This window comes from Phyllostomus discolor, chromosome 6, assembly GCF_004126475.2.
Source record: "Phyllostomus discolor isolate MPI-MPIP mPhyDis1 chromosome 6, mPhyDis1.pri.v3, whole genome shotgun sequence".
Classification (NCBI taxonomy): Eukaryota; Metazoa; Chordata; class Mammalia; order Chiroptera; family Phyllostomidae; genus Phyllostomus; species Phyllostomus discolor.
Window position 1 is genome coordinate 89,852,002 of NC_040908.2, and position 18,031 is coordinate 89,870,032.

An 18,031-nucleotide genomic window follows, 5' to 3' on the forward strand; every position below is an offset into this window, starting at 1 on the left:
TAAAATATAATGGTAGCAAGTACTAGTTAAAAATGAAAATTACATTCAAAGAACCAAAAGCCACATTTCCCCAATGTAGACAATCATCCCTTGGTATCTGTAGTGGCTGGTTCTAGGACTCCATGCAGATAACAAAATTGACAGATGCTGAAATACCTAACATAACATGGTGTAGTATTTGCATATAAACTATGCAAATCCTCCTGGATACTTTAAATCATCTTTAGGTTAGTTAAAATATATTTTTTTGTTCTCTTTCTTTTTTAAAAAAATTTTATTTTAATTGTTGTCGCAGTACAATTTTCTATCTTTTACTCCCATCCTAGGTTAGTTAAAATACCTAATATAATGAAAATACTATGTAAATAGTTGTTATGCTGTACTGTTTAAGGAATAATGACAAGAAAAAAACATGTACTGAACATATATGTTCAGTACAGATGCAACCATCATACATCTAACTATATGTTATATGTCAGCAACAAGGTATCATTTCTTTTTTCGAATATTTTCAATCCACAGTTGGTTGACTATGCGGATATGGAAGCTGCAGATATGGAACCCCTGGATGATGGTAGGTATAAACAGCTAAGATTAACATGGCTGAAGAGCCCTATGTGTCACTCTTTTTGTATCACACACCCCTTAGAAAATATGATGAAAGTGAAAGCTATCATCCCAGAATAAACTTGAGGTTCATACTTCTCCTTCACCAAGGGATCCATGGGTATATGCTAAGAATAGGCTGTATCGAGTAAGTAATAAGACATATACAAATCTTTCTAAATGGCCAATTTAATGAAAATACTGTTTCTTCTATAACACATAGTTATATGCCCTTTCTATTTGCAGTTCATTTTCTCCTCAGTTTTTTTTTTTTTTGTCTAGGTTGGGTTATTTAATAAAAACTTTCCACTGTGGTAACAGTTGGCCAGATGTGAAAGGGATCATAGATATTTATTGCCTTTTTCAAAAATGGTATTATAGAGATGTGACACTGTAACGGTTAAGAACACTGGTTTTAGAGTAGGATATAGCTAGAGTCAAATCCAGCTGCATCAAGAAAACCCCAAAATCCAACAGGATTACCTACTACATACTATATGACTTTCAGCACCTTAACTGCTTAATCCTCAACTAACAAGCGAAATAGAGACAGACTCATAGATAGGGAGCAGGCTGACAGCTCAGGGTTAGGGGAGTCAGGAGAGGTTAGCAGGTGAAGAGATTGAGCAAAAAAGGACTCATGGACAAGGACAGCAGTGTGGTGATTGTGTAAGGGGAAGAGGGATATAAGGGGACTAAACAGTTATAGGAAAAAATACAATAAAATATAAATTTAGCCCTGGCTGGTGTGGCTCAGTAGATTGAGCACCATACAGCAAAGCAAAGTGTTGCTGGTTTAATTCCCAGTCAGGGCACATGCCTGCATTGTGGGCCAGGTCCCCAGTAGGGGGCACATGAGAGGTAACCACACATTGATGTTTCTCTCCCTGTTTTACTCCCTTCCTTCCCCTCTCTCTAAAAATAAATAAATAAAATCTTTAAAAAAATTAGTAACTCTCCAATTAGAAACAGAGCATTGAAAGACTTAACACTTATTTTTCTTTTTTTTTTAAATTTTTTGTTTAAGATTTTATTTATTTACTTTTAGGGAGGGAAGGGGGGGAGAGAGAGAGAGGGAGAGAGAGGGGGAGAGAGAGAGAGAGACAGAGAGAGACATTAATGTGTGGTTGCTGGGGGTTATGGCCTGCAACCCAGGAATGTACCCTGGCTGGGAATCGAACCTGGGACACTTTGGTTCCCAGCCCGAGCTCAATCCACTGAGCTACGCCAGCCAGGGCTTATTTTTCTAAGAACAGAGTAGAATGAAGAGGATATAGAGAAATTAACTTTTAAAGTGAAAATGGATTTAGGTTAAGCAATTTTCCACTTTTCCCCCACCTCTTTCGCCCATTCTTTATCAATCACTGCCACAACCACAATGTATTTGTCATGAGACATCAACTGCTACCTACTTAACTTATAGGCCTACTACATTATTTCTTCCAAGTTCTGGTCACTGCTGGAGCAGTACAGATCAGTCAGATAACTGACTCACTCTAGCAACTCCTGAATTCACTATTAAAAAATCTCATGAGAAATAACAGGAACAAAGGTACTGTATTATAAAACAATTTATCAGAATCAAGAAAACAAACACTGCCATAGCATTTACTATGTGATGTAATATGCTGATACTATATAGTAATACTTATAATGTATAAGTATTATATATTATATAATCTCTTATACATATAAATGTTATATTACTTATAATATAAAAGTACTTATATAACATATAAGTATTATTATATAGTACCCCAGATTTTGAGGACCATGACACACAATAAAGTGATAAAGATAATGACTGAGACTGTACACAAACATGACTGGTCAGGAGGCCTATGGGAGGGGTTCTTGAACTCTAAGTCATTGTAAGAACCCTACAGGAAGAACTCTCTGCTCATAATAAAGCTCTATGGTGGTAACTACCTCTCCCCTTAACTACCTTTTCCCCTTCTATAAACAGCGCTTCACGCTGTGCAGTGTGTGCAAGTGGGTTGCATGTCTGTGTGCACTGAGTTGCAACTCTTGATTTTTCTCAATAAATCCTTTTTGGTGACAAAACCTAGTTGATCCTGTTTTTCCACAGGCAAAAGAAACGTATCTTATAATAAAGGTACATAAAGGACGCTTTTACATAGTTGTAATTACTTTTATGAGCTGAAAGTGAAGAGAAAGGTTAAAAGTAATGCAACTGAACTTAACCTGGAACATAAATTACTCTTTTCCCATCACTTTGTAGATAAAATAAACTACAGCTTCAAAGGATGTGTGATTTAGCAAAGATAACATTGTTAGTGGTACTGTTAGGACTAGAATTTAGAGGTCCTGATACCAATTTAACCAAAGTACTACTCTAAACATGAATTATTACAGAGATATAAGCATCACACATTAAATATGGCATCTTGCAGCCATATCACTTCAAATAATCATGTTAAAATTCAGCCAACAGTAACAAGCTACACTTCCAAATCCCCAAAATCAAAAAGCAGTATTCATTAATTACCTCTTTTGTCTCCTCAGGTAGTCCACAACAGCAAGCATTGTTCTTTGTGACTTTTTACTCAGGCAACATCGGGAGAAGAGCTCTGGCTCTGACAAACAAATGAAAATGCCTCCTCTCAGTCCCAGATGCACTTGCCTAAGCCCATTCTTCCTGTTGTGGGTGTGCCCGCCTCCCTCTACACTAGGGAAGGGTCCAGTGGGCAGTATTGAGCAAAAAATTGGTTCTTAATAAATATAAATTGATAAGTGGAATTTAATAGCACACTTTTAAAAGAAACTACTGTGCTTAATAAAACTAGAATTGTAATTTATATTTTGTTTCTGAAGATGCCTAATTCATCAATTCAATAAATATTCATGTAGGATACTGTATGCTCTGGGTACAGTATACAACTATAAATAAGAGACTATTTCTGACCACGTATACTCACTAGCCTGAGAGACTCTTAATATAATGTGATAAATGCTATGAGAGGAAAAGTTTAAAATACCTTAGAGGAGTATAGAAAGAAACATGATTTCAGCAAAAGAAGCATCATAGAAAAAGTGAGATCTGAAAGAAGAGTAACGGTCCAGCAGGAGAGGAGGAAAGGACAGTGTTCCAGGCAACAGTGATACTACCTGAGATGCTGGAACAAGAAAGAACTTGGAGAAAATACTGAAAGAAGTTCAATATGGCTGAACCACAGAGACATAAAGCACTAAGGACAATGGGGACAAAGAAATACACGGACTAAAGTTACTTATAACACAGAATTGGCAGGATTTGGTAATGACATGAAACATGTGAGAGAGATCCCTGGCTTAGGCAACTGCATGACATTGATAAAGAATACACAATAGAGAAGCAGGCTGGGGGAAGAGAATGAAGACCGTAACTTTCCTTTTTGATAGCTGAGTATGAGATGCACATGGGACATTCGAGCGAAGGCAGTGAGATATCAGAAAAGATAAACCATTTAATCTGATAGAAATCTATTTACTTTCCTTTTTATAATAGAATTTTACATATAAGGTTTGAATTTTCAGTTAAGGCAATGAAGTATTGGCACTCTACACAAAAATGTAATAAAATTGGCTGACTTTGCCTTTGAATGTTTGTAGCATGGATGTGTATGTACAAAGGATAAAAGTAAAAAAAAGTCTTGACCATGTTCATGATAATAAATTGTCAGGTTATCACAGGTAGTGATTCTGTTAAACTTATAAACAATAAAATTATGTTTAATATTGCTTTACATTATGTAATATTTAATGTTTAAGTGTTTACTGGTAACTGTGAATACTTGTATCTGTATTTCCCAGATTAACAAAAGGAGATATATTCTGGATACTTTTTGAAGTCTCTATGATAATTTTTATTTTAGGACTTTCATTACAACACCCTAAAGAAAATTCATATAAGTATATTCTGGACCACTTACATGACCAACTTATAATCCAGTAGAATCACAGAATGGACATCCATATCTATGTTTATAATTACTCAAATAGTACAACTGTAATTGCTGTTAGCCAATAGAAAAGAACACACATAAAGCATGAAGGAGAGTAAAGTGAAGTTTAAATTCCATCTCCATCATGTCAAATTAAATTTGTACTAGTAAAAGTAAAAAACAAAACAAAACAAAAAACGATTGGGAGAACTGAGTAATCATGATGTACGCCAAAGTAACTAGTCAAGTTTGGGAAAACAATTACATTAAATTAATACTTTTCTTATAATTGTATTGGTCTTAAAATACAGTAAGTGAATTTGTATCTAGTTTTATGTTTGTACATAAAATACATTAATACACTAAACAGAATAAGTTAACATCAAAGATCTATGAATTTTTCACCTTATTGAAGTTTTAGTTTGAAAACCTGACCTATAATGTATGCTCAACTATGCATCGACATATAATGTGAACCAAATTCCTGATGGAATTTCTCCTGCTATGAGCTCTTGTTAGCATAGGAAATACTTATATAGCATGTAAAAAAAAAAGGTTTTAAAAGTAAATGAAGTATAATCCAATTTTTTTTAAAAAACTGGAAAAAAAACTTCCGGCCAAGATGGAGGCATAGGTGGACACACTGTGCCTCCTCACACAACCCAAATTAAGGACAACAAAAATTTAGAAACAAAAAAGCAACCAGAGCAGACAGAAAACTGAACTGTACGGAAGTCCTGACAACTATTTATCCAGACTGGTAAGAGGGGAGGAGTCGGTGGCCAGAGGAGAGGGGCTGTGACAGGAAAAAGCAGTGGCTGGCAGACCCGGGTATACAGGACGCAGGCGGCGGCTAGGAGACCCCGGTGGCAGACCCCGGGCACAGCACGGGGAGGCAACAAGCCAACCCAGTGAGGCACGCAAGGCACCTGGCTGTCCGCAGTCACACATTCACATGTAGATAAACCAGGTGAAAATAGGCAGTGAGACAGACTGTGCAACCCAGGGACCCAGCGCCAGGAAATAAAGCCTAAAAGCACTGATTAAAAACACTTGTGGAGGTTGAGGTGCCGGGGGAGACTTCCAGCCTCACAGGAGAGTTCGTTGGAGAGACCTACAGGGTCCTAGAACGTACACAAGCCCACGCACCTGGGAACCAGCACCAGAAGGGCCCAATTTGCTTGTGGGAAGTGGCAGAGGGGACTGAAATCCAACAGAGAGCAGAGCAAGAGCCACTGTTCCCTCTGTGACCCTGCCCCCACATACAGCTTCATAACCCAGGGACGTGGGTTGTTCCGCCCTGGAGAACACCTAACACTCCGCCCCTACATAACAGGTGTAACCAGACACCCCCCTCAAAAAAGGCTCAAATGGAAGAACCAATCCAAGCTCCAGAGCCAATACTTTTAAGTGACCAAGAGATAGCCAACTTATCAGATGCACAGTTCAAAGCACTGGTGATCAGGATGCTCATAATTGGTTGATTTTGGTCACAAATTAGATGAAAAAATGAAGGCTACACTAAGTGAAATGAAGAAAAATGCACAGGGAACCAATAGTGATGGAAAGTAAACTGGGTCTCAGATCAATGGAGTGAACCAGAAGGAAGAAAAAAACAGAAAAGAATGAAGAAACAAGAATTTTAAAAAATGAGGAGAGGCTTAGGAACCTCCAGGACATCTTGAAATGTTCCAACATCCGAATTATAGGGGTACCAGAAAGGGAAGAGGAACAGCAAAAAGTGGAAAAGTTATTTGAACAAATAATAAAGGAGAACTTCCCCAATCTGGCAAAGGAAATAGACTTCCAAGAAGTCCAGGGAGCTCAGAAAGTCCCAAAGAACTTGGACCCAAGGAGGAACACACCAAGGCACATCATAATTACATTAGCCAAGATTAAAACGAAGGAGAGAATTCTAGAAGCAGCAAGAGATAAGGAGACAGTCACTTACAAAGGAGTTCCCATCAGACTGTCAGCTGATTTCTCCAAAGAGACCTTACAGGCAAGAAGGGGCTCGAAAGAAGTATTCTAAGTCAGGAAAGGCAAGGACCTACATCCAAGATTGCTCTATCCAGCAAAGCTTTCATTTAGAATGGAAGGGCAGATAAAGTGTTTCTCAGACAAGGTCAAGTTAAAGGAGTTCATCATCACCAAGCCCTTATTACATGAAATGTTAAAGGGACTTATCTAAGAAAAAGAAGATAAAAAATATGCACAGTAAAAAGACAGCAAACTCTCAGTTATTAACAACCACACGTAAAACAAAAGCAAACTAGGCAAACAACTACAAGAACAGAACCACAGAAATGCTACACGGAGAGTTATCAGCATGGGAGCGGGATGGGAAGAGACAGGGAAAAGGTACAGAGAATAAGTAGCACAGACAGTAGGGAGAAAATAGACAGGGGGAGGGCAAGAATAGTATGGGAAATGTAGAAGCTAAAGAACTCATAAGTATGACACATGGACATGAACTAAAGGGGGGGAACGTGGGTGGGAGGGAGTGTGCAGAGGGGAGGAGAGTGAAGGGGGCAACTGTAATAGCATAATCAATAAAATATATTTTAAAAAACTGGAAAAATACATATCAAAGGCTAACTGTCATTACTGTAGATAATAAAGCTATGGCTAATTTTGTTAATTATATTATTTTTTCTATACATTCCACAATAAATGATTTTGTAACAAAAAAGCTGCTTTTAATAAATGAGTCAGTCAGAGCTTTAATACGAAAATTCCATCATATCTCCAACACAGCACCTGTAAGAGTCAGCTGCACATGTGCCTTCTTTTCCTTTGCTAGACTGCAGGGTGTGCCTTGTTCACACCTGTGTTGCCAGTGCCAAGCACAGTGCTTGACACATAGTGAATGCTCAGTGAGTAGTGCTCCATTATTAATAACCAAAATTTACTGAGGGAACACTATCCATCAAGTATTACTGTAGGTGCTTTATATCTATTATCTCATTGAAAACTTGCTACAATTTTTACCTCCATTCTATAGATGAAGAAATAGATGTTTAGAGATTTTGAAATTAAGCCCACGAGGTATCTTGATAAGATACAAACAAATCTATGTTTCTAGAACTGAGATGTTAACAGTATAAATGTGCAAATTTTAACAGAATACCTGAATCCAAACTGGTAGGGGTTGTGGATCTGTTCGTTTGTGAAGAATATCTGAAACAATTAGTGAAAAATCCCTGAATGTGTGTAGAAAGCAAATTTCTCCATGATGCATTTGTATCTTCTAATAAAATATCATGGATCAAGTATGGAAGTACAGTCTGACAAAAATCAGCTTTCACCTGGAATACACAAACACAACAATAGTTTAAGTAAAAAAAAAATTCAAAACTTTATTTTGTGTTACTGTTACATAAGCTTTTAAAAATTTGATAGGTGAATATGCCATTAAATTCAATATACTGCTAAAAACGTACAAAAAACATGTGTACCAGAGTGATTTTTTAAAATTTTAATTGTTGTTCAAGTAGTTTTCTGCCTTTTACTTCCATCCCAGCCTACCCCCACAGCCCTCTCCACCTCCCTCCTGTTTCCACCCCATCCTTGTTTTTGTCCATGTGTCCTTCATATTTGTTCCTGCATACCAGAGTGATTTTTTTAAGAAAAAATTCAAACATACCTGGAATATCTATATAAAACATATGTGGTTAGCTATAATGCTAATTGCTTATTTCCAGTCTAGGCCATTTCCACAAAATGAAACAGAATATTGCTTACAAATGAAATTATGTCACTGCTGTAAATATGATGCTAAAGTTACAAAGTGTTACTATAACAGAAATTCTCACATTTGATATATGAAAAAATAGAGATTAACATTTAAGAAAAATGTTGAAAATTTGATTTTTGCACATTTGCTACACCCAGTGATGAGGTGCAACAGCTATTTTAAAATGTTTATTTTTTAAAATCCCTAATTACTGGGTCTATAATTTGAGTACTTATTTGTGGTATGTTCCCAAGTATTAAAAAACCGCTTTAATATGCCTGGTACATTAAAACAGTACTCGACCTTATTTCTGCCAAAAAACCACCTTCATATATTCATCACATGCCTCACACACAAAATATGCTATAGATGATCAATTTCCTTGTTAAACTAAAGACAAGGCAAAGAGCCTATTTTGGTAACAGAGAATTTAAAGAACTAGGAACCCAGGTGGACACAAATGTATATTTGGAACATTCTGTCCTCTCGCCCAAAGCCAGAATTCTATTAACACCCTAGATGTGCTGACCCTGGAGGAATGAGCTGTGGGTATGTCCCGGGTCTCACTCCGCTGACCCAGTAGAGTGCAGAGCGGTGCTACGGAGAGTGCAATGACATAGTCACTGTCAACACTTTCTCTGTGAGAACCGAAGACTGCGTTGTAACGACTCCCAGTGAGTGCGCCTTACCGACATACTCACTTCTCTATCTGTAATTGGTGAATGCTTGACCTTCTCAGATATGTTATTTTCATATTTCTGGTGAATCATCTTGGCAGTACTATAAATTAAGTCGATTTTAAAGTCTTGGATCACCATCATAGTGCTGTTTAGGATGATGTATTTGATAAAAGCATGTAACATAACTGTTTAATTTGGTATATACCTTTATTCTCTATTGAAATAAACTGTTGTATACTTTCAAAAATAAAAAAGCAATACTAATTGCCACACCATTTCCTTTTCTCATTGAAAAAAGTGTATCAGGGAAAGTAAATGACAATGACCTCATAAAAAGGCATAAACAAACAAAAAAGAAAGACCTCTGCTTAATGTAAATATTTATATTCACCAGAATTTTAACTATTTGCTTGATGTACTCCTTAGAATTCATCCAGTATATAAAGACCTCACAGCTGAAACATGATGCATAAAGTAGTGGCTACATAAAGATGTCCTGTTGGAAGAATTCACAACAGCTGAGTGTAGTGATATTGCATGAGGAAGACGACCTGTACCACAGCCCTCTTTTTGCAGATGTGATAGGCTGCGAACATGTACACAGGAGCCAAATGGAATGGGACAAGCAAAGAAAACTATTAAGAGAAAAACCAAGTGAAAAAAAAGCAAATATAGAAAGGGATTAGGCAAGACCAAGTAATCCTTTTTACCTCACACATTGGTTTTAGTAATTGAAGAATTTCACTTTTTGTGCCTCCACTATCCAAAAAAGCACAAGTCAGTGTCTTTATCCAAATGTCATGGTTTTCACTTTGAGGAATCCACAGGCTAGTGTCATCCAAGCCCTCCAAAGGGCTTTCTCTACCAAGTCTAGGAACTTCTAGAAACTGAAAATGAAGTGATCAGAAATATAAGTAAGATAATCAGAAATACATTTTACCTTTCCCATGGAAAGCAAACACCCAAACATAAACAAATCTATTTTACAATAAAACTATATACAGTTTAAGTCTGGAGGCCAGAGTTACCTTTAAATTTTAAAATACATTTATGTTTACATGACAGGCAGACTGGCTGGTTAAAAATCACTGGTCTAGACAGCAGAGAATGAGCTCTACTCTTAGCTCACTACCAGTAAATTATACAGATCACAAACTCTCTGCCTCATCTGTCTTATGTACAAAAGCAGCCCAAATCTATTACACAGAATTGAGTTCAAGATGAAATAAGATTCTAAAATGTTACAATTATAGTGTTTTACAGGTTACATGACTTGTTTTATTAATAGTTTACATTAGCACTAATTTTACTAAGACCAAAATTATATTTATGATACATTAGAAGTACTATTTCAATGATGAGTATATACCCTGAAATTAAATTGGTGAAAACTCAATTGTACATTTCTCAGGCACTTTATGAAAAGAAAATATTAAAGAGAAATGTTTAGAGAGTGCTGGTGCCTGGACAGGGCACGAAAACTCCATGCCTCTTCCCCATGCCTTGTCCTATGCATCTCTTCCACCTGGCTGTTCCTGAGTTATATCCTTTTGTAAGTCTTTCAGAAAACAGAAGAAGGAGGAATCTTTTCCATCTAATTTATGAGGCCAGCAAAACCAAGACACCAAAACCAGACATTAAAAAGAGAAGTATTCAAAGTGATGAAAAGTGGGGATCTATATCCAAGATTACTCTACCCAGCAAAGCTATCATTTAGAATGGAAGGACAGATAAAGTGCATCACAGGCAAAGTAAAGCTAAAGGAGCTCACCATCACCAAGCCCTTATTATATGAAATGTTAAAGGAACTTATCTAAGAAAAAGAAGATCAAAACTATGAACAGTAAAATGACAACACACGCACAACTATCAACAACTGAACCTAGAAAAACAAAAACAAACTAAGCAAACAACTAGAACAGGAAGAGAATCACAGAAATGGAGATCACATGGAGGGCTATTGGCAGGGAGGGTGAGGGGGGAGAATGGAGGGAAAAGTACAGGGAATAAGAAGCATAAATGGTAGGTACAAAATAGACAAGGGGAGGTTAAGAATAGTACAGGAAATAGAGAAGCCAAAGAACTTATATGTATGATCCATGAACATGAACTAAGGGGGGGGGGGGGAATGCGAGACAGGTGCAGGGTGGAGGGGGGATAAAAGGGAGAAAAAGTTGGGACAACTGTAATAGCATAATCAATAAAATATACTTAAAAACAAACAGGAATGTTTATATTAAAGGAGAAGCAAGAGGTATTAAGTATCCTTTAGAGAGTACTTTGGTAGAATCTTGTTATGATAACATAGAAAAAGGTCATCTTATATTTCACTAGAAGGGGGTTATAATATTTTAACTTGCTATGGAAATAAATACTTGCTTGTTGATTTTGATATCTAATAACCATACTCCAGAGCAATAGCTTTTACAGGATCAGAGTTAGGGTTTCTTACTCATGAGAAAAAAGGCCTATAGTAAGAACTCCTCCTTTCCCCAAATCAATCATCACTTCTCTAGGCTAACTATGTCTCTCAGCTTTACCACACTACCATAATTAGAAACAGAAATCCCTTGGATTCAGGAAGTACACTTCTAAAAAAGGTTAAATGTTAGTATAACACTATTTCAGCAACTTGATATTTCTATCCCACAGCCAAAAGAACTGTTCTAGAATAGTGAATATTCAATAATCATTTATTATTTGAGAGACCTTTTTCTTTGATGTTCTAAAAGACTGTAGATAGATCAGCATGGGATCAGTTGTCATCTTGTAAATCTCCCAGAAAGTATGACCAGTCTTCGTGGCTAAAATGTTTTTCAAACAGGTAACAGCAGCTGATCTCACTCTGACACTGAAAAACAGATATAATCCAAAACCCTATAAAGTATATCAACTATTATTGATAAATATTAAATAATCTCCAATGAGAAATTAAAATAGAAAATGTATATCATTAAGAAAATGTTATATTTATTAGGAAATTTTACATCAATAAAATTCTATATCACAGCCAAAAATTATCAAAGGATTTTTAATATTCTTTAGTAAACCTGAGTTGCTCATCAATAGCAATTCCCTTCAATAAAGTTTATGACTACTGAAAATTAAAAGAACTCATAAAAATAAGTAAAATAACACTAATAAAAATGAGTAGTAAGAATGAGAGAATAATAATTCACCTAAGAAAATAATATTTGATTATATTTTCTTCAAGAAATACAAATAATCGGGAGTAATGCAGACTGATGTTTCACTCCAGATGATAGAATTATTATCTACAACAATTTTAAACACACAGTAAGTACACACTTATTGTAATCAGAAGCTACCCAAGGATCTGACGTGAGGCACCTAAAACCTCTACTGAAACAGTGAAGGGCCTTCTCTTTTGCAAAAAAAGAAATAGGAAAAGGACGGCTGCAATACGAGAGCATTGAAATATAACATTTGACAAAAAAAGGCCAAAAAGCCTGATAACTGTAAATGAAGATGAGCTATCAAGCAAAGGCCCAGAAACTATTACACAGAAACATAAATCCTAAACTTGGATTCATCCTCCCTGCCTATTTCCCTACTCCTCCATATCCAGTAATCAGTAAGTCCTGCTGGCTCTATGTTAGAAACATACCCTGGTTCCATCCTAGGTAGAATATAGGTGGTAAGTATATGGGTATTACTATAAAATTCTTTCAAGTTTTGCTGTTCATTTGAAAATTGTTATTATAAAATGTGGGAAAAAATTCCAGGCTTTTTATTGTTAACAGCAACAAAATAGATACATGTCCATTAAATCAACAATGAAAACATGGCAGGTAGACATTACTGCCAATCATTTATTCCCAAAGAAACGGGAGGGAGGGTTTGGAAGGAAATAGATGCAAAACACCTACTGACCTTAGATGCCCAGCAGTGGGCAAAAATTCTTTGAACCCACACCAGAAAAAAAGTTGATCAGATGCTCAAATATATAATAAGTAAGTAAATAAATAAATAAATAAATAAAAGATAAATAAAAAAAGGGGCAAAGAAAGCAAACATAATTTTTTATAACCAAGGTGAAACTGTTATATAATAGCTGTTACAATTTTGTTTTGCAAACAATAAATGGGTAAAAGATAACTCTGATTGGCTTAAGTTTTAAGTTGTGAAAATTCTGCTCTACAATTTATTTTAAAGGAATCAAAACAGTCTAGCTGAGAAGAGTAGAACATTTGATTGTGACAAATGCCCCAAATATGCTACTTTGAATTTCCATACTTAATGTTCTATCTAGAACCATCTGGCAATTTTTTATTATCTATTTGTCTAGTCTACTTTCACTGGAATCTCACATGAACCTTGTCTAGTATATTCATCAAATGCTATGTACTATATCAAATGCCTAGTACATAGTAGGGTTTCAGTAATTTCGTGCACTATAAAAATATAACTATTTTCATTAAAATACTTGAGACTGAAAGCAAAGTATGGCAACTTAAAAGAGAAAGTTTTAAAGGTATTGGAAACATTAATTTATGTGCAATATCATTCTCCTTGAATGTCAGATTAAGTAAACGTTACCAGAAATTAACTACCATTAAGTACTCACCAATCTTCCACCAATGTATTATTCAGGTAGGTCAGCAGTGTGAGAGTCCACTGAAGTTCTTTAGTTTCAAATAACTCAAGGGCCTTGGTATAAGATGCATCTTTACTATGTTGTATAGCAATCATAGAGAAATCTACAGGACCCACCTCTCCCAAGCAGCTTCCAACAGCCTCTACGTGTAGAAATTACATTTCAGTAGTTATAGTCAAGAGAGCATACATATGACAGAAATTTCCTAATTTCCAAAGTATAATGCCATTTTATCATCCTTGAAGAGTTGTTTCTCCAACATTTTTAATAAATTAAACAAGCTACAAAATATTGTATCATCTCCTTTACATACCATCCATATGGGCAATATTTTCCCTATAAAATTATATTCAAGGGCTAGATTAAATAGTAACAGAATATAGATATTAAAAATGAAAATTTAAACATAACTACTATATGAGAGTATCAACAGACTTTAAAACTCACACATTTTTAAAGTATAATATACATAAGGACCACAAACTTAAACACTCAGTTCAGCAAAAATATACACAAATGTGAGCATGCACAACACTTAATATTTCTTCCTGTCTCTGTTATCACTACCCATACAAAGAAAGAACATTTCAGCATGCCAGAGGATTCCCTCATGCTCTTTCCTAGAAAGAGCATAAATTTATTAAAGGTGGAATTTATTAAAATATGTTCACAAATGTTTAATAGTCCTCCTTTTAAAAGGTGAAGCCTAATTCTAGTGTGGACTGTCCTTTGTGACTCACTTCTAACAAACAAAATGTGTACAAGTCTTTTACCTTCTTGATTAAATTGACCTGCAAGTATTTAATTCTTAGATGCTATTAAAAATTAAATTGTAAATGAAATAAATTTCCTTTCTAGACTGTTCACTGCTGATGTACAGAATCACTACTGAATTTTGTGTGTTGATCTTCTACCCTGCACCTTCACTACATTCACTTATTTGCTCTACAATAGTAGCTTTCCGGTAGAGTATGTTGGATTTTATACACACACACACACACACACACACACACACACGCATACACACACATACTGTAAATAGAGATTATTTTACTTCTTCCTTTCCAATTTGAGTAATTTTTATCTCTTTTCTTGTCCAAATGCTATGGTTAAAATGTCAGATATGGTAAAAGTGGGTAACCTTTTCTCAATTTTGATTTGAGGGAGAAAACTTTCAATCTTCTATCGCATAAAGTGTGATGCTAGTCATGGGCACAAAGATTTTGTGCTACACAGGAAAGCCACTTAGAGTTATTGTGGCAAATGCTGTTTGTCCCCAAAACCAGTGCTACTATGGACAAAGGGGTAAATTTCTTGGTTAAAGAGAACTTCTAGGATGCTGATAGGTTCTGTTTCTTGGTCTGGGTGTGACATGCATAGGTGCATTCTGCTTGTGGAAAGTCTTCAAGTTATGAACTAATGATCTGTACACTTACCTGATATAAAATATATTTCAGTAAAAAAATTTACAAAAAAGTAAGTACTCTAAATGTCAGACTCTCAATGAGAGGTTAAGAAAGACTCCACTGAAAGATAATAAGATTTGTGAAGCAGCTCTTATTCTTCCCACCTTTCTTATTTGAAGCATGCTGTCATGACAACTTCAACCTGATTTTAAAGTCATTTTTCCCTCCCATGAACATCACACCTAAACACATACACTTGGCAAGATACTGACTGTTTATCTTACATTAGGTTACTCCCAAATGGTGATAGTAAAGAACTTGAATACAGTTTTAATATTTGACTTTAATTGAGCAGTCCAAGCCCTCATTTTTATTTTTTATATAAAAAGTTAAATACCAATCATTCATAATACATATAAAATGTAAATTTATTTGACATTTTGATACAAACAGGCCTATCTCACTTTCCTAAATTATTTACAAGGCATTTTCAATTGACAGTTGTGTACATGTATAAATGACTAAATTTATATATATAAAATATGTATTTAATATATAAATATATACAATAACATATATCATTCTATATAATAATATACAATATGCTATATATTTTATCTTTATAAGACATAATTATATTACATACCACATATAAATATATAAATTATATATTATATAATATATAAAATACATATTATATATAAAATGTCATATAAACTATATATTATATATAAAATATAATCATACATCACATATAAATTTATATAGCTATAATTACAAAATGTATAAAACAATATATTATATATTATATATTAACAAGCATGTAATTATTTATAAACATAAACATATATGAATATATATTTTCTTTCTTAGATGTTAATATATGTTTGCATTTAATATATATAAATGTCTAAGAAAGAAAAATATGAAAGGAAGGAGGCTTAGGGATACTGGAACCAAACAGAAATACTACTGAGCTAGCATTTCACATTTCCCCAATATCCCAAATGACAAACTTACTAGTTTTAAAAATATTATGAAATGACCACTGAAACAAAAAAAAAAATCAACCTCATAGCTCATAGTCATTCAGCCAAATAGTTTACCTAAAACTTCTCTTTCGCCAGTGTGGTTTAATGCCGTCTTGGATAATTGCAACAAGTTGACAACTAGCTTCACCATTATGCCATCTTGTGGGTTATCTAGGAGCAGTTTTGAAAAAATTAAACTATAACGGAAACAACACTTTTCTTTACGATATACTTACATATTAAAATTATCTGTGTAGAAAATGTTTTATAAAGTTTTTTGAGAAGGTTTTACATCACGAGAACTTCAAAAATATTAAGTGATACCAAGCATATTCTCTGACCACAATGCTTTGAAATTAAAAGTCAACTGCAAAAGGCAGTAGAACAAAACACAAATATGTGGAGATTAAACAAGCGACTAAATAACAACTGGGTTAAAAAAAGAAATAAAAAGTGAGATCAAAAGACATAGAAAAACAAATGAGAATGACAACACAAAATTCATGGGATGCAACAAAAGTGGTAATAAAAAAAAAGTGGGGAGTTGACACTATTACAAGCCTTATCATATGAAACAAGAAAAATCCCAAGCAAACACGTAACAGTGTGTCTTAGAATCAGAAACAGAACAAAAGAAGCTAAAATCAGCAAAAGAAAGAAAATGGTAAAAATTAGAGCAGCCCTATCCAGGTGTCTCAGTTTGCTGGAGTGTTGTTCTGTACACCAAAGGGTATGGATTCAAATCCAGATCAGGGCAGATACCTAACTTGCAGGTTCAATCCCCAGTAACCTGTAGATGTTTCTCCCCACATCAATATTTCTCTCTCTTTCTCCCCCTTACTCTCTTCTCTCTCTATAATCAATAGGACTATCCTCAGGTGAGGATGGAAAAAAATAAAAAATAAAAAAAAAAAATTAGAGCAGAATTAAATGAAATAGAAAGCAAAAAGACCATACAAAAAAAATTAACACAAGAGCCCTGGCTGGTGTTCCTCAGTGGACTGAGTGCCAGCCTATGAACCAAAGGGTCGCTGGTTCAATTCTCAACCAGGGCCCATGCCTGGGTTGCAGGCCAGGTCCCCAGTAAAGGATGCTCAAGATGCAACCACACATTGATGATTCTCTCCTTCTCTTTCTCCCCTGTCTAAAAATAAAATAAATAAACTATTCAAAAAAATAATGCAACAAAGAGCTGGTTCTTTGAAGAGATCGATAAAATTGACAAACCTCTGGCTATACTCAGTAAGGAAGAAAAGAAAAAAGACTCAAAGAAAATCAGAAATGAAACAGAAGTTACCACAGAAACTACAGAAATACAAAGGATCATAAAGATTATTATGAAAGGCTGTATGACACCACATTCAGTAACCTAGAATAAGTTGGTAAGTTCCAAAAAATATATAACCTTCCTAGACTGAATCATTAAGAAATGGAACATCTAAACAGACCAATTGGCAGTGAGGAAATTGAAACAACCATCAAAAACTGCCACAAAAGTTAAAAGTCAAGGACCACAGGGCTTCACTATTGGATTCTACCAAGCATTCAAAGATGACTGAAAACATAGCCTTCTCAAACTCTTCCAAAAATCTGAAGAAGATTCCTAATATATCTTTTAAGATTTTATTTATTTATTTTTAGACAGAGGGGACGGGGAAGAGAAAGAGAGGGAATGAAACATCATTGTGTGGTTGCCTCTCACATGGCCCCCACCAGGGACCTGGCCCGCAACCCAGGTATGTGCCCTGACCTAGAATTGAACCAGCAACCCTTTGGTTCACAGCCCACGCTCAATCCACAGAGCTATACCAGCCAGGGCTCCTAACATATTTTATGAGACCAACATAACCCTACTACCAAAACCTGGTAAGGGTAATACACAAAAAAGAAAACTATGGACAAGTACATCTGATGAATACAGATGCAAAAATCCTAAACAAAATAACAGCAAATCAAATACAACAATACATTAAAAAGATAATACATGACTGATAAAGTGAGGTTTAGTCC

General features: G+C 35.1%; 1 protein-coding gene across 1 annotated transcript in view; it reads right to left on the reverse strand.

Annotated features, from left to right (window-relative positions):
• Positions 1-18,031, reverse strand: part of ATM (ATM serine/threonine kinase) — a 163,905-nt gene that overhangs the window by 55,315 nt on the left and 90,559 nt on the right. The window contains 6 exon segments of the mRNA XM_028514270.2: positions 3,116-3,203; positions 7,681-7,858; positions 9,677-9,853; positions 11,676-11,817; positions 13,555-13,726; positions 16,097-16,192. Coding sequence (XP_028370071.1) covers positions 3,116-3,203; positions 7,681-7,858; positions 9,677-9,853; positions 11,676-11,817; positions 13,555-13,726; positions 16,097-16,192 — 853 coding nt within the window.